General features: G+C 44.8%; 1 protein-coding gene across 6 annotated transcripts in view; it reads right to left on the bottom strand.

The window, feature by feature from the left end:
- sugct (succinyl-CoA:glutarate-CoA transferase) overlaps window positions 1-18,345 on the bottom strand; it is a 601,965-nt gene that overhangs the window by 130,090 nt on the left and 453,530 nt on the right. For all 6 annotated transcript variants that reach the window (XR_010975076.1, XR_010975077.1, XM_068032238.1 and 3 more), the window contains one exon: window positions 15,204-15,267. Coding sequence is in view for 4 of the 6 variants with exons in the window: in XM_068032238.1 (XP_067888339.1) it covers window positions 15,204-15,267 (64 nt within the window). In the remaining 2 variants the exon portion in view is untranslated. The remainder of the gene's footprint in view (window positions 1-15,203; window positions 15,268-18,345) is intronic.

Genomic DNA, 18,345 nt, shown 5'->3' with positions numbered 1-18,345 from the left:
CACCCTTCCACTGCTACCCTCTGTCTTCTATGACCGAGCCAGTTCTGTATCCATCTTGCCAGCTCACCTCTGATCCCGTGTGACTTCACCTTTTGTACCAGTCTGCCATGAGGGACGTTGTCAAAGGCTTTACTGAAGTCCATGTAGACAACATCCACTGCCCTTCATCAATCATCTTCGTCACTTCCTCAAAAAACTGATCAGGTTAGTGAGACACGACCTCCCCTTCACAAAACCATGCTGCCTCTCGCTAATAAGTTCATTTGTTTCCAAATGGGAGTAAATCCTGTCCCGAAGAATCCCCTCCAATAATTTCCCTACCACAGGTGTTAAGGCTCACTGGCCTGTAATTTCCTGGATTATCCTTGCTACCCTTCTTAAACAAAGGAACAACATTGGCTATTCTCCAGTCCTCTGGGACCTCACCTGTAGCCAATGAGGATACAAAGATTTCGGTCAAGACCCCAGCAATTTCCTCCCTTGCCTCCCTCAGTATTCTGGGGTAGATCCCATCAGGCCCTGGGGGCTTATCTACCTTAGTGTTTTTCAAGACGCTCAACACCTCCTCCCTTTTGATATCGACATGACCCAGACTATCTACACTCCCTTCCCTCGACTCCTCATCCAAGTCCTTCTCTTTGGTGAATACTGATGCAAAGTACTCATTTAGTACCTCGCCCATTTCCTCTGGCTCCACGCATAGATTCCCTCCTCTGTCCTTGAGTGGGCCAACCCTTTCCCTGGCTACCCTCTTGCTCTTTATATACGTATAAAAAGCCTTGGGATTCTCCTTAATCCTGTTTGCCGATGACTTTTCATGACCCCTTTTAGCCTTCCTGAATCGTTGCTTAAGTTCCTTCCTACTTTCTTTATATTCCTCAAGGGCTTCGTCTGTTCCCAGCCTTCTAGCCCTTACGAATGCTTCCTTTTTCTTTTTGACTAGGCTCACAATATCCCTCGTTATCCAAGATTCCCAAAACTTGCCAAACTTATCCTTCATCCTCACAGGAACATGCCGGCCCTGGATTCTAATCAACTGACATTTGAAAGACTCCCACGTGTCAGATGTTGATTTACCCTCAAACAGCCGCCCCCAATCTAAATTCTTCAGTTCCTGCTTAATATTGTTATAATTAGCCTTCCCCAATTTAGCACCTTCACCCGAGGACTACTCTTATCCATATCCACAAATACCTGAAAACTTACAGAATTATGGTCACTGTTCCCAAAATGCTCCCCTACTGAAACTTCGACCACCTGGCCAGGCTCATTCCCCAATACCAGGCCCAATATGGTCCCTTCCCTAGTTAGACTATCTACATATTGTTTCAAGAAGCCCTCCTGGATGCTCCTAACAAATTCTGCCCCATCCAAGCCCCTAGCACTAAGTGAGTCCCAGTCAATATAGGGGAAGTTAAAATCACCCATCACTTGGCAAGACAGAGTGAAAGGATGGAGGCAAATGTACTCACTTTTCCTAACTTGATTAGGCCATTAAATGGTTTGCTGTGCAACCAATACTGGGGCACAACACTCCTGCTACTCAGCTCCTCAGCTACCTCCAACCCCACCTTCTTGCTGACAGCAGTAGGTTTCTTCCTCCCAATCTGGGGGAAATTATCTCCTTCCTACTCCTGATTGCACCCAACAGTAATTCCAGCGAAGCATCACTAAATCTGGGTGTTGCCCTTGCTCTTTATGCATTCATCCTAAACAGCTTCTGGCTCCTCCAAATTCCATTTATGCATTAACCCTTGAAATACTAGACGTGAGATTGTGTCAAGCAGGTATGCATCACGCTCGCTGCACAACTTTGAGAAACAAAACTCAGAAGTCAAAATTTATCCCCGGGTCAAGCTGATATCGGATAATCTGAGGTGTTGACTTTACTTCCAAGTTCCGTACAGCAGTTCTCCTTCCCTCACTCCATTCAGAAGCTGCCTTTACATTAATATCGGCGCCATAGCGAATCGCCATCCCATTATGCACTGTGCCCGAATTTTCTATCTCTATTTTTGGAACACATGGTAAAAATCCCAAGCAACTATGCTGGCCCTTATTTAGTGAGCAGTTTAAGGGTTATATGTATATGTCAGAGTTGCCATTAGGTAGGCACATACAAGCAACAGGTCTTGGATTGCATGTGTCACTCTGAATTGGACAGTATAACTGAGACCAAAGAGGAACTTGGAATAATCATGGGAATGGAAGAAAAAAGCTCAGTGTTGTGAGAAACAGGATATGAGTGGATTGTGGCAGAGATGTTATAGTAGCAATAAAAGTGAAAATGAAATTAAAAAGCAAGGAAACCCTGTGTGTCCACTCAGCAGAAGGCTGTAAAAGGGAAAGGGAAAGAAACTGGGCAGACAGTAAGTTAGTCATCTGGGAGACTTCCCCACTGACATCCCTCTCACTTTGGGAAAGACATCTGCTGGACACTGGTGGAGTCCTTCTTTGAAAATGTAGATTGGGCTCTGATGACAGCAATGGAACCCCCTACTATTTTAACCAGTGGCCGGAGCAGGAGAAGCTGTTGTGGCTTTCCAGAACATACCCAAATAGACAGTAACAAATGAGGCTCCGCCAGGATTTACCACCAGAAATACTTCTTGCTTTGACAATAAAATCTTGACAGGGACTCTGCAACAGCTGAGCAATTTTTTCCAATAAGTAGCTGAGCCACACAAACACAGTTAAACATTGTCCTTTTGGATCCAGGTAGAGTTGGATTACTCCTCCAGGTCCCATAAGAGAAATTTACACCTCCTCTGCCCCGGGCTCCCCTGTTTTATTCCTGATCATGAGCCCCTCCCAAAAATCTCTTCCCAGAAATTACTTGAATCTTGTGGACTTTCAACTTGGCCACTGGCCTCCTGTTGCCTGACATTATGTTCCTCCCTGTTGGCCCGATGCTGGCAGTTGCAGTTTCAAGTGGGCAACTGACCAGGAACATGAGTTAAGGCCCCTACTTCAGGCTGCTGAGGCCAGGATACTTTGCTGGTCACCTTGGTCCCTACCTATATAATTCCCTCTGAGTTAACATTGGAGCTGTAATGTTTGTACAGTGGTATCACATTATAAACAGTAGGATAGGATAGGTTTTTTTTTAAAAAGTAGATACCATTTGCGTAACACCCCATGAGATTGGTCGCAGAGATCCAGCTTTCGTAGCTGCAGTAACAAATGAGGCTCCACCAGGATTTACCACCACAAATACTTCTTGCTTTGACAATAAAATCTTGACAGGGACTCCGTGACAGCTTAGTAATTTTATCCCATAAGTAGCTGAGCCACACAAACCAGGAAGGTTCCATGCTCAATAGTCAGCTGGAGTTGAGTTGGCTGACCCCACCATGGGCAGCAGTAGGGGGCACTATAGTCATCTTCCACTCTGCTCGGTTAGGGAGAGAAACATCACTGACATTCCCTGGTTATCCAGTAACACCTAATGGATCTGGACAGGTGTGTTTGTTGGGTGAGAACGAAACAGAGTTCAGCTGTGATGCCCTCTGATGCTGAATATGCTGCTGGCACCAGCACTTACTGTCAAGGCTCATCCATCAATGAAAGAAAGAAAGGAATACTTATATATCGTGCCTTTCCTGACTTCAGGACCTCCAAAAGCACTTTACAGCAATGAAGTACTTTTGAAGTCACTGTTGGAATGTGGGAAACACAGCAGCTGATTTGTTCACAGCAATGTGCCACAACCAGAAATGTGATAATGACCAGATAGTCTGTTAAAGTGATATTGGTTAAGAGGTAAATGCCGACCAAGACACTGGGGAGAACTCACATGCTCTTTTCTAAATGTCATGGAATCTTTTATATCCAACTGAGAGGGCTGACGGTGCCTTGGTTTAATGTCTCATTTAAACGATGGTGCCAGTGACAGTGCACAGTGCTGCACTCAAGTGTCAGCCTTGATTTTGTTCTCAAATTTTATGGAGTTGGAAATAAAAATTGGGAGAGATGTAAAATGTGCTGCTGACTCATTATCAGTCATTTTACACTAATGTATAAACTCAAGATCAACCCCAGTGAACTACTTTGATATTGCAGAAATTGTTATTATTTAGGCATACAAGATCCTAAACTGCAAGGGAATGAATAATCAGTTGATTTGTTTCTCAGGGTCTTGGTTGAGGGAGAAATGTTGGCCAGAATAGCAGGAGAACTGCATGCTCTTCCTCTAACAGTGACATAGGGTCATTTATGCACACCTGAGATGGCAGATGGGGTCTTGATTTAATATCTCATTTGAAGAATGATACCTCTAAAATGCAGCATGCTCTCAGTATTGCACTTGCATGTAAACTTACATTTTGAGTTCAAGTACTGGTATGGACCTTGTAAATCAAAGCCTTCTGAGGTGAAAGGTTAGAAATGAAACTAAGTTTGATAACAATATGAAGGAGATGGGTGCTGCAAAACATGGGAACAACAAGCCAAATAGTTAGGTTGCACGGTAGGGAGGGCTTGGGCAAACAAAAAGCAGAAGCTGTTCAATGTGAACAACTGCAAAGTGATAAGATTGGGCAAGAGAAAAGCAGTGGGACTATAAAATGAACAGTAGGGCAGGACAGGAATCTGTTGTATTGGTGAATAACTCATTAGAACCATCAGCAGAGCGTAAAGAATAGCACATAATCATATGGTCTAGAGGCAGAAGAACAGAACATCAGTCCCCGGCTAATATGGAGCTTGCATAGGGACTGGTTTGGCCCCACCTGGAGTACGGTATAGAGTTCTGTAATACAGTAGAGGCATCCTGGTTCTGAAAAAGGTGCAGAGAAGGACAACTGAACTGATAGCAGGCATTATGCACTTGGGCTATGAGGATAGATTAAGGAAGTTAGGAACAATAACACTGGAGATACAACAGCAATTTGTTCTTAAATAAACTTAAATAATGTTCCATGGTGCTTCACAGCAGAAGAAAGGAGCAGACGCTGAGCCTTTGTGGGAGAGTTAAGAGAGGTGGCCAAAGCTTGGTTGAAGAGGCAAATTTTCAGTGGACTTCTGAAGCAGATAGAGAGGAAGATAGAAAGATGAAAAGGTTAAGGGAGGGAATTGCATAGGATAGGGCAAAGCTGACTAAAAGCTCAGGGAAGACAGGAAGCAAGAAGGCTAATGTGATATCTATAACTATAACCCATCACAGGACATCAGAAAAACATCACTGCAGATATGACTTGGTGCTTGTCATTCTCAAATTCAAGTTAAGAGCCTTTTACATACCCTTTATTGATGACACAATCAATGGTTGCATAGATTTGTAACACAAGAAATGAAAGAGAAACATGTAAAGGAGCAGGTGAGGATTCCCAACTGCTCCATAGGCATTCAGACTCCTAGTTCAATCTCTAGTCTGGGCCAAAGTTAGATAATCTCAGCTGGGAGGGCAATGGGAGCATTAGAGTGCTCTGGGATATGATGGGATCAAAGTCAGGAAGGGTCCTTGCTCCTGATAGTTATCGTGTAGCTCCTGCTCTAAAAGTGCACACAGGACAGTGTCAGCTGATGCTAGAAGTGACTCAGCTCCGGTGCTTTCATGAAGAAGTAGCTTGCCAACAATCAGGGGGTTGTTTGAAACTAATCCACCTGGTGGGAAACTGATGGGATCGGATTGGCCACCCATTTAACATCACCTTCTGGTTTTATTTTCCATTGCCTTCAATGGAAAGTAAAGTCAAGCGGGGTGTAAAATGGATGGCCAATCCTAGTTTCTCGCTGGGCAGGTTACGTTCAAATTAACCTCTCACTTTCTAACCTTCCCGAGGTCCAAAAAGGTTACTGGGTTCTCTGGAATGCTAGCCTCTGCTTTTAGGAACAGGACAGAGAGAAATAAAAATGTAAATTTTTGGGAATAGCTAGACACACGGCCAGTCCAAGTGACGTCACCCATTGATGGTGTCTTAGTCACCTCTGGTGATTCTTTGTATTGGTTTCTGCACTTCTTTCATTGTCTAATGGAGCTGTCACATCCAGGCATTGAAATGTAGTTCTTAGTCAGTGAGGCCACACCTCAGGGAACAGTCTTCATTGCTCATGTATGTGGGTGAGAAGAGGGGGAACTTAGTATGACATTTACTGGAAGACGGCCAGAACTGTAACCTCCCACACGATCCTGTATCCTAAAGAAGCAAAGGTGATTGTTTCTAAAGGTGTGGTGCGCCTAGGCAAAAAATACAGCACTGACTCAGAACCATACTGTGATGCCAATATTATACATCTTTAATCAGGTACCTACAACAGCTACAGCGACAGAAACAGCATGCTAGTGAGTCAACAAATACTGAAAAAGACAGACAACCCAGCAACTACAAGTCAGTCAGCCTAATGTCAGCAGAGGGGAAACTTTTAAAGACAATAATCTGAAGCAAAATTAATTGTCACTTGGGAAAATATGGGCTAATATCGCAATTCTCTTGTTGAACTCGGTTTGAATGCCTATGAGATGCAATATCTTATACCCAATATTGTTCATTTGCAACAAATAAGCAGAAAATCACACACTATAACTAGAGTCAGAATAAAAATACTTTAAAATTGAGCTTTGTTGATGATTATAGCTCTTTCATTTTGTTGCCTTGCCATGGGGTTGAGTGAGTTGTGTGTTCTCAGGTCTGTGACACTGCTCCAGTATGACAAGTTGATGACAGATGCGTCTGCTCAGTGCACTCCATCTTTCCCCAGCAGAAGAGACTGAAATTTGCAGAATCACAGACAAGAACCTGACTTTACCACTGGCTGATGCAGCCTTAGTACACCCTATTCATGGGATATGTATTAGGATTCACTAAACATGACTGGATTAACCGCGCTACTGAATGGCCTGAATTTTACCAATTGGGCGGATGACCCGATTGGGGTGGGAGGGCGCTATTCAGATCGGCAGCATACACAGGCAGGCGGCGGGATTTCCTCTGCGATTTTATGAGGAGGAACGAATTAAGGGTGGGCAGGAGGGGGAGCTGCCCAATTAAGGGCAGTGGACGGGTCCTAGAGCTGGCAGCTGGCATGGAGGCACCACTTTTAAAGGCAACGTTCAGGTAGGCTGAAGCCACAGACAAAAAGGAGGTAGTCTACAGCAACAGAAGCAGAGGAGAAATGGCTTCAGCACAGAGAAGGGTTGCTCCACGACTCAGCGACGTCTCCCTGGAGGTGCTCCTGTAGGCAGTCAGAGAAAGGAGAAATGTCCTATTTCCAGCAGAAAGGTATGGCTGGAGGTTGCAGCCATAGACAGCAGCTGAGGGGTTATTGCAAGAACTTGGATCCTTTGCGGGAAGAGATTTAGTGACCTGCTGCAACCTGGAATGGGATTGGCGTTTAGAGTTGCAAACTGGAAACCTAGCATGAATTAAATGGTGCCCATGAAAAGAGTAGACCCATGCATGGGGGAACATCAGGCATCAAAGTTCACATTGAGGCACCCAGTTCACACGCACCCGATCCCCATGGTCCGTGATGGGTGAAGGATGTATGACATAAATACTGTGGCTACAAGAGCAGGTCAGAGGCTGGAAATTCTGTGGCGAGTAACTCACCTCCCCAATGCCTGTCCACCATCTAAAAAGCACAAGTCAGGAGGGTGATGAAATACTCTCCACTTGCCTGAATGGGTGCAGCTCCAACAACACTCAAGAAGCTCGACACCATCAAGGACAAAGCAGCCCACTTGATTGGCACCCCATCCACCACTTTCAACATTCATTCCCTCCACCATAGATGCACAGTTGCAGCAGTGATACAAGATTCACTGCAGCAACTCACCAAAGCTCCTTCAACAGCACCTTCTAAACCTGCAACTTCTACCACCTTGAAGGACAAGGGCAGCCGATGCATGGGAACACCCCCAAATGCAAGTTCCCCGCCAAGCAACACACCATCCTGAGCTGAAACTATATTGCTGTTCCTTCACTGTCACTGGATCAAAATCCTGGAACGACCTTCCTAAAAGCACTGTTGGTGTAACTACACCCCAAGGACTGCAGTGGTTCAAGAAGGAAGCTCACCGCCACCTACAAAAGGGCAATTAGGGATGAACAATAAACGCTGGCCTAGCAAGCGATGCCCACATCCCCCGAACAAATAAATAAAAATATGGCTGAATGGCCGTGTCCCCATGCCATTGCAGCTGTGTGGTGCTGCACATTTACAGTTCCTCAGAGTGAACAGCACAGATGGTCCATGAGACAGGAGTGACACTGCATATGTCTGTGCTTGCAGAAGTGTACTCAGAATGCCAGGAAGCGTCAATGCACCGGAGGTGGAGTGCCATTCATCGCCGTGGTGACACCGATGGAGGAGAAGAGGCCATGGGGATCAGATGGGAGATGGCAGGGCAGCCTGTTGCGGAGGGCAAGGCACGTGTGGACACTATGGAGAGCGAGTAAAGTGATGGTTGCATTCATCACTCTCTCGACCATGTGTGAGCTGTGGCACCTTTTATGGGCCTTTAACACCACTGGAAGCTCCTGACCAAGCGGAGACACCAGGGCGTGGTTGAAGGAGCAACTGTTGCACTTAAATCATGTCTATCCAGCAGGTACAGCAGCAGATGAGGAAGAGAAAAAGGCTTCTGCTACACTGAAAAGCTCAGGGGTTGCAACGCCATCTCAAGACACTGCATCACTTTATTTCAGTGCACCATCCACTCATATCGGTTGGCACAATCTGGTGAGCACTGCACAGACATTCAGGAGCAGGTAACAAAGGCAGTGACAGCTGCGGTCACTTCCCATTGAAGGAGTGAGGAGAGGCCCAGCGATGCTCAGATTCATGCAGATGGCGAGCCTCAGGTGTCATCAGCCAAGCAGCAGTAGCTTCAGCAGCAGTGTTAAAAGTGTGAACATCTATTGGAGTTTCCAGAAGTAATGCAGTCACATGTACAAACGATGGGAGAGTCCATCCATGCCATGATTGGTGCCATTTCTCTGGCATATGAGTGCATGGCTTCCTCCATTAAGAGAGTTGCGACCTTCATGGGGAGACACATGGAGCACAGCACTGAATGGATGCAGGAGCACGCTCAGACCTCTATAGCCTGGCCTCACCCAAGAGGTCTATGGAGCAATGGATGGGCGAGATGGGCCAGTCACACATTTCCCCGTGGCCAGGAGCTGAACCATTCCAGGCAACCATGGGAGTGCACGTGGGGCCTGACAATGGGCAGGCTGAAGGCAATGGGAGCTCCTCTCAAGGCACTTTGATAGCTGAAGGCATATCCTCAGCCCTTTTGATGGTGACACCAATGCTGCATGCTGGCTTGAGGCGGCTCCTGCACAGATACAGGTGGCCCCGGATGTGCCGAGCTCCATTGGGCTCAGGCACCCAGAGGATGGAGGCCACGGCCAGCTCATGCACCGGAGCAAGAAAGACAGCAGGTTGTCCCCACATCAAATCCAGGCACAGGGGGAGCACCCAGTAGAAGTGACCATAAGCAAGTGTGTAAATGCATGGACTGGCATTTGCAGAGCTCTGGGGAAAGGGCAGCAGAGTGAAACTAATTGGATAGCTCTTTCAAAGACTCGGTACAAGCATTAACAGCCTGCTGTGCTGTATGATTCTATGATTAACAGCACTACTTAACATCACTGGATTAATAGTGGTACTTAATTAACTGGTCTAATTACTATTGCTGGATTAACAGTGCTATTTAATATCACTGGATTAACAGCACTATTTAATATCACTGGATTGACAGTGCTATTTAGTAACACTGGATTAACAGCACTGCTGAATAATGCTGGATTAACAGTAGTATGTAGTATCATTGGATTAACAGTATTATTCAATATCGCTGGATTAACAGCACTACTTAATATCATTGGATTGACAGCATTACTTAATAACACTGGGGTAACAAAGCTATTTCATATCACTGGGTTAACAATGCTACTTAATACCACTGGATTAATAATTCTACTTTATATTGCTAGATTAGTAGTGCTACTTAATATTGTTAGATTAATCTCACTATTTAATATTGTTAGATTAACAGCACTACTCAACATTATTGTATGGATAGCACTAATAGCAGTGCACATGAACACAACTGAATATAGAGTCATAGAGAGATACAGCACTGAAACAGGCCCTTCGGCCCACCGAGTCTGTGCCGACCAACAACCACCCATTTTATACTAATCCTACATTAATCCCATATTCCCTACCACATCCCCACCATTCTCCTACCACCTACCTACACTAGGGGCAATTTACAATGGCCAATTTACCTATTAACCTGCAAGTCTTTGGCTGTGGGAGGAAACCGGAGCACCCGGTGGAAACCCACGAGGTCACAGGGAGAACTTGCAAACTCTGCACAGGCAGTACCCAGAACCGAACCCGGGTCGCTGGAGCTGTGAGGCTGCGGTGCTAACCACTGCGCCACTGTGCCGCCTGTGTTGGATGCCACTGTGTTGGATGAAGAACAATAATTAACATTGATGGATTAACTGTCTGATTTAGTATCAATGGATTAATAACACAAGTTACCACCAATGGAGTAACAGCACTATGTAATGGCAATGAATGATCAGTAATATTTAACATCACCGGATAAACACTGTGAATGATTATTGTCGGATTAATAGCATTATTTAACTTCATTGGATCATTACTTAATATTTCTTGATTAATTTTGTTGGATTACTTGTGTCATGCAGGGCCCCACCTGCCAAGAATGAGGCATATTAATTTCATCACATGAACATTGATTTTAAACTGTTACTGGAGTAACAAAAGAACTTGCTTTTAAAAAAACACCAGACCCTTAACTGGAAAGACATTTGCATATTTACAGACAGTGCTTAAAAGAGACAAAAGACCATTCCCTGACACATTCAGTCCACAATGGACTTTTGACTACCAGACTTCAAAGGTGGAGGAGCTAGCATTCCAGGTTGACTGCTAAGATGGCTGAATACTCAAACAGACGTGGCCACACCAGCTAGACACATGACTAACCTGCTGGGCCACCTGAGTTTTTTGCATTTGAACTTGCCACAGAGATTTGTACTGGCAGAAAGCTATTTGCTCCTGGGCTGAGAGACCTCTCTTCTGCCTGCTCCCATCTCGTTCTCATGGAACTCTAAAATCCACTGAAGACATATGAAGCCCAAGAGAGAAGTCTCCTACATTGAACAAGGTTTAAGAAGAATACTGGGCCCCAATTAAAAGCAAGACTACCTACAATCAAGGACTCTACAGCGAGCTCGAAGCACAGTAAAAAACCCCTCTTCACAGATTGCCTCAAACTTTTTCACTTTATTTTTCTTCTGCTCTTTTCTGTCCCTATTTGCATGTGTGTATTGCGTGTGCATGCTGGCGTGGGTGCGTCATGTATCCGTAGGCGTTAACCGAATTAGAGTTTGTAGTTTAAGTTTAATAAAATTTCACCTTTCTTCTTAAAACCTAAGAAAGCCTGTTTGCACTCATTTCTTTGCCTTATAATTGGAAAGCGGTGAACAAGGGTTCACCAAGGGGGAGCTCAAAACACAGTGTGTTTAAAATCAAACGCTGTTACAGTAAGACCAGGTGGAGGCTAGATACCTTTCTCACCTGGTCGTACCACTTGCGTTATGTCACTACTTAATATCACTGGATTAACTGCACTACTTAATATCACTGGATTCAAAGACTGAGATAATATTGCTGCTTAAATGTCAATACTTAACATCACTCAAGTAACAGTGTTTATAAGCACTACTGGGTTAAAAGCACTATTTAATATCAGTGCATCAACAAGATTTCTGAATATGTTTGGAATAACAGTACTATTATTAGCAATGGATTAGCAACACTAATAAATATCAAAGGATTAACAGCAAGGGCGGCACAGTGGCGCAGTGGTTAGCACCGCAGCCTCACAGCTCCAGCGACCCGGGTTCAATTCTGGGTACTGCCTGTGTGGAGTTTGCAAGTTCTCCCTGTGTCTGCGTGGGTTTTCTCCGGGTGCTCCGGTTTCCTCCCACAGCCAAAAGACTTGCAGGTTGGTAGGTAAATTGGCCATTATAAATTGCCACTAGTATAGGTAGGTGGTAGGGAAATATAGGGACAGGTGGGGATGTGGCAGGAATATGGGATTAGTGTAGGATTAGTATAAATGGGTGGTTGATGGTCGGCACAGACTCGGTGGGCTGAAGGGCCTGTTTCAGTGCTGTATCTCTAAACATTATTTATCACTGGATTAATATTGTTAGATTACTTGCATTAATTTTAACATAATTGGATTAACAGCACAATTTAATATCATTGGATTAACAATATTAATTAATACCATTGGATTAACTGCAATATTATTACTGGATTGACAGCATTATTTAATATCATATTTAATATCATTGGATTGACAGCATTACTTAATAACGCTGGGGTAACAAAGCTATTTCATACCACTGGATTAACAGTACTACTTAAAATCATAGGGCGTGGGCGTCCCTGGCTATGCCAGCATTTATTGCTAACCGATAATTGCACTTGAGAAGGTAGTACCTTCTTGAACTGCTGTAGTCCTTCGGGTGTAAGTACACCCACAGTGCTGTTAGGGAGGAAGCTCCAGGATTTGACCCAGCGAAGTGAAGGAACGGCGATATAGTCAGGATGGTGTGTGGCTTGGAGGGGAACTTGCAGGTGGTAGTGTTCTCATGCATCGGCTGCCTTTGTCCTTCTTGGTAGTAGAGGTCAAAGGTTTGTAAGATGCTGTCAAAGGAGCCTTGGTGAGTTGCTGCAGTGCATCTTGTAGATGGTACACACTGCTGCCACTGTGCATCAGTGGTGAAAGGAGTGAATTTTGAAAGTTGTAGATAGGGTGCTAATCAAGCGAGCTGCTTTTTCCTGTATGGTGTTGAGCTTCTTGAGTGTTGTTGGAGCTGCACCCATCCAGGCAAGTGGAGAGTATTCCATCACACTCCTGACTTGTGCCTTGTGGACAGGCATAGGGGAGACAGGAGGTGAGTTCCTCGCCACAGAATTCCTAGCCTCTGACCTGCTCTTGTAGCCACAACATTTATGTGGCTGGTCCAGTTCAGTTTCATGTCAATGTAGACCCCCAGGATGTTGACAGTGGGAGATTCAACGATGGTAATGCAATTGAACGTCAAGGGGAGATGGTTAAATTCTCTCTTGTTTGAGATGGTCATTGCCTGGCACTTCTGTAGTGTGAATGTAACTTTCCACTTATCAGCCCAAGCCTGGATGTTGTCCAGGTCTTGCTGCATATGGACATGGGCTGCTTCAGTATCTGAGGAGTCGCGAATAGTGCTGAACACTGTCCAATTGCCAGCGAACATCCCCATTTCGGACCTTTCGGGAAGGTCATTAATGAAGCAGCTGCAGATGGTTTGGCCTAGGATACTACCCTGAAGAACTCCTGCAGTGATGTCCTGGAGCTCAGATGATTGACCTCCAACAACCACAACCATCTTCCTTTGTGCTTGGTATGACTCCAAACAGCGGAGAGTTTTACCCTTGATTCCCGTTGACTCCAGTTTTGCTAGGGCTCCTTGATGTCATACTCAGTCAAATGCTGCCTTGATGTCAAGGGCAGTAACTCTCACCTCACCACTGGAGTTCAGCTCTTTTGTCCGTATTAGAACCAAGGCTGTAATGAGGTCAGGAGCTTAGTGGCCCTGGTGGAACCCAAACTAAGCGTCAGTGAGCAGGTTATAGCTGAGCAAGTGCTGCTTGATAGCACTGTCAATGACACCTTCCATCAGTTTACTGATGATTGAGAGTAGACTGAAAGGGCCGTAATTGTCTGGGTTGGACTTGTTCTGCTTTTTGTGTACAGGACATACCTGGGCAGATGTTCTTGTGCACAGGACATAACTGGGTAGATGCCAGTGTTGTAGCTGTACTGGCACAGCTTGGCTAGGGGCGCGCCTGGTTCTGCAACACAAGTCTTCAGTACTATTGTCGGAATGTTGTCAGGGCCCATAGCCTTTGCAGTATCCAGTATCTTCTAGCCATTTCTTGATATCACGTGGAGTGAATCAGATTGGCTGAAGTCTGGCATCTGTGATGCTGGGAACCTCAGGAGGAGGCCGAGATGGATCATCCACGCGGCGCTTCTGGCTGAAGATGGATGCAAATGCTTCAGCCCCGTCTTTTGCACTGAAGTGCTGGGCTCCCCCATCTTTGAGGATGGGGATATTTGTGGAGCCACCTCCTCCAGTTAGTTGTTTAATTGTCCACCAGCATTCACAGCTGGATGTGGCAGGACTGCAGAGCTTAGATCTGATCAGTTGGTTGTAGGATCGCTTAGCTCTGTCTATCATATGCTGTTTCCGCTGTTTGGCATGCAAGTAGTCCTGTGTTGTAGCTTCACCAGGCTGACACCTCATTTTGAGGTATGCCTGGTGCTGGTCCTGACATGCCCTCCTGCACTTTTCATTGAACCAAGGTTGGTTCCCCCAGCTCGATGGTAATGCTAGAGTTGGGGGACATGCTGGTCCAGGAGGTTACAGATTTTAGTTGAATACAATTCTGCTGCTGATGATGGCCCACAGCACCTCACAGATGCCCAGTTTTGAGTTGCTAGATCTGGCTAAATTAAAATCAGTAGATTAAAAGAGCTGCACTAGGCTCTGACCCCTGTTGGTCCTGCGGTGTGGTTCTGCGTACAGATCGCTCTGTTGTAAACTCTGGATATTAATTCTCGAATATTCTGATTTTCTTGTGGAGCAGCTCCAGATGTTAATGCACAACCAAAGGTTTAGCATCCAACAGGAACAGTTTGGAAAAGCAGTGAACCAGCAACAATCCAATACAGAAAACACTGGATGATGGATTGTATTAAACTGGAAAGAACAACACGTAGACACAGAGGAACAAAAAAATGTACACAAATCACTCAAATCTTTGAATAGTACATCAGGAGAGGGAAAAAAAAAATGACCACCATGAGGTGGAAAGTCTCAGCACAATGAATAAAGAGGCTGTCATTCAGCAAGCGACAACAAAAACAATATTAATCTATTGTTTATATAAAGAGCATCTCACAGCCAATCAACTATTTTTCAAGTGTAGTCATTGCTTTCTAGGCAGAAGAGCCAACTAATTTGATCAGAGCAAAGTCCTAGAATCAACAATGAGATAAATGGCCAGAATTCCTGCTTGCCCAAACAAACTACAACAAGCACAGCAACTACAGATGCTTGGTTGTGCTTTGGCATCAGAAAGGACCTTCAACCTACCTGGAACAGCTATGTTTCCTGCCGTTGGATGGTCCATTTCTAAAATGAGGTCATTATGGATTACCTAGAAAAAGAAATAATAAATGTAGATTTAGTTACCACTATATGTCAATGTTTTAAAGCAAATTGTGAATTCATGGCTATTATTATAAAGAGTTACTCTACGAATATATGGCCTCCTTCTGCAAAATGCTATGATTTTATGATCTCAGGGAGGTAGGGCTACAGCACTGTAGCCTTGATTTTCTATCCTATGCTCTGTGCAAGCATCATTCCGCACTGGGAACACAGGATTTTGGAAAACTTCCACAGAGACTGAAAGATTGGCTGACATGTCACAAACCTAAGGCAATCATATCATCTAAGTAAAACCATCTGAAATTTCAACTTTGTAGCTAAGCACTTGATAATCAATGGTAGCTAATCTATAACAGTTCTGCATCAAAATAAACGTACATTTATTCATAAATATTGTACTCTTAGCAGATTTTCCAAGTAAACATTTTACCACAATTTTCAGGAACAAGCATGTTCCATCAACATTTATTGACTGGGTTTTCAGACTTAGAAAGCAATAATGTATATGTACTGTATTCCTACATGAATTCTAGGCACTTATTTTTGAGGCCAATTTATCACCGCATTAACCTATTTAAGGGTTTCTCCATCAATGCCAGCATTCAGCTGTTTCATGACAGCATACATGTTAGACTGATGAAGGATATGTCATCCCTATTCATGATCACCACTCCATATTATTAATGTCGATAGGCTTGGTCTCCAGGGTATTTGCTAACTATATATATATGCTTATCAGAAACTGAATAAGGCAATGTGGAGTAGAGATGTTGCATTGGACCCAGAAACCTACATCCCTGCAGGAAATCAGTGTTTCTGTGTAAAGGAGTACTTCTTCATATTAAAAAGTTTTACAAGAATTAAAAAAAAGACCATAATAACCAACATGCAATTATTTTACTTCACATTTCTCCTTCCCTCACTTTCTCATACTCTGTTCATCTTTCACACACATTCTTCCCATCTCCTGAACATACAGGGGGGAATGTTAACCAAAATGAAAAGCTGGATTTAGTTCAAATGGGAGGTTAAAATCTTAAACAGATTCCTGACCCAAACCTGCCTGCAATCCACCCACTTCTGGCTTTAACTGAGGCAGGAAGGTGGGCGGGCACCCAACCCACTCCAAGGAGGTGAGTTGGCATTTTAAATATAATAATGGCTGGAAACCCAGCAGCCACATACAGGTGAGGCTTGCGTTATCCAGGAGATAAGTGCTTTTACACCTATTTTCTGGCTCCATTGTGTCTGCCTGAGTAACCTCCCTGATCGGGCACATCCAGCTGCCAAACTCTCCAATCCCTCCCCAGGCCTCCAAAGTGCACCAACACCCCCCCCCCCACCCCCTTACCAGGTCTCTGCCCCCTCCCTCACCCAGGTCTCTGATTCCCCCAGGCCTGCCCAACAATCCCCCCACCCCCCGACTCTCCAGCTGCTGTCGCGGGATCGACCCTACAACATCCCCACTGACTCTGTTTTCTTCCCCACAGATGGTCCCTGACCTACTGAGTGTTTCCATCTGCATTTATTTCAGATTTCCAGCATCTTCAGTATCTTACTTTTGAATGACTTTTGAAGTATAGTTATTCTTGATTTGTAAGAGCCAATTTGCACACGGCAAAGTCCCAGAAACAGCAATAAACTAAATAACTAGTCAACTTATTTTGGAGGTGTTGGTTCAGGGAGGATTGTTTGTCAGGACAACTACACCCTGAGAGAATATGGAACTGCTCTGCATTTCAATAAGTTGAGTTTAAACAGCTAGTAAAAGTAATGTATCTTTTCACATAGACACTGGTTCTCCAGTCAAAAGAGCAAGACGCATGCACATGACTCTGCGGACCCCATATGTTAATGGGGAAATGTCCTGCAACTGCAAGGGCTACCATTCTATCAACGTCCAAATGGTATGTGACCATGCCCAAGGTTCAATGAGGAGCAGCGGAGAGCGTGGCAGGAGCAGCCCCACTGGCATCTCCCGCCAATGTGGAAAATTGCCCAGGTATGTTCTGTCCACAAGAAAGCAGGACAAATCCAATCTGGCCAATTATTGCCCCATCAGTCTACTCTCAATCATCAGCAAAGTGATAGAACGTGTCATTGACAATGCTATCAGGTGGCACTTACTCAGCAATAACCTGCTCACTGATGCTCAGTTTGGGTTCCGCCAGAGACACTTGGTTCCAGACCTCAAGGAGCCCAGAAGACCTGACATCAATGGGATAAAATGAGAAAACGTTTCACTGGTTGGAGTCATATCTAGCACAATGGAAGATAGTTGGGGCTGTTGGAGGCCAATCATCTCAACCCAGGACATCACTGCAGGAGTTCCTCAGGGTAGTGTCATAAGCTCAACCATCTTCATCAATGACTACCCCTCCATTATAAGGTCAGATGCGGGGATGTTTGCTGATGATTGCACAGTGTTCAGTGCCATTTGTGACTCCTCAGGTACTGGAGCAGTCCATGTCCACCTGCAGCAAGACCTGGATAACATTCAGGCTTGGGCTGATAACATTTTGATTAGATTAGAGATACAGCACTGAAACAGGCCCTTCGGCCCACCGAGTCTGTGCCGAACATCAACCACCCATTTATACTAATCCTACACTAATCCCATATTCCTACCAAACATCCCCACCTGTCCCTATATTTCCCTACCACCTACCTATACTAGTGTCAGATAATGACCATCTCAAACAAAAGAGAATCTAGATTTTAGATTTAGATAGACAGCACTGAAATAGGCCCTTCGGCCCACTGAGTCTGTGCCGACCATTAACCACCCATTTATACTAATCCTACACTAATCCCATATTCCCCTACCACCTACCTATACTAGGGGCAATTTATAATGGCCAATTTACCTATCAACCTGCAAGTCTTTTGGCTGTGGGAGGAAACCGGAGCACCCGGAGGAAACCCATGCAGACACAGGGAGAACTTGCAAACTCCACACAGACAGTACTCAGAATTGAACCCGGGTTGCTGGAGCTGTGAGGCTGCGGTGCTAACCACTGCGCCACTGTGCCGCCCCATCTAATCATCTTCCTTTGATGTTCAA

The sequence above is a fragment of the Heterodontus francisci genome, chromosome 5, assembly GCF_036365525.1.
Source record: "Heterodontus francisci isolate sHetFra1 chromosome 5, sHetFra1.hap1, whole genome shotgun sequence".
Taxonomy (NCBI): domain Eukaryota; kingdom Metazoa; phylum Chordata; class Chondrichthyes; order Heterodontiformes; family Heterodontidae; genus Heterodontus; species Heterodontus francisci.
Note: the sequence above shows the minus strand (reverse complement) of the source record. Positions and strands in the feature narration are given on the sequence as shown.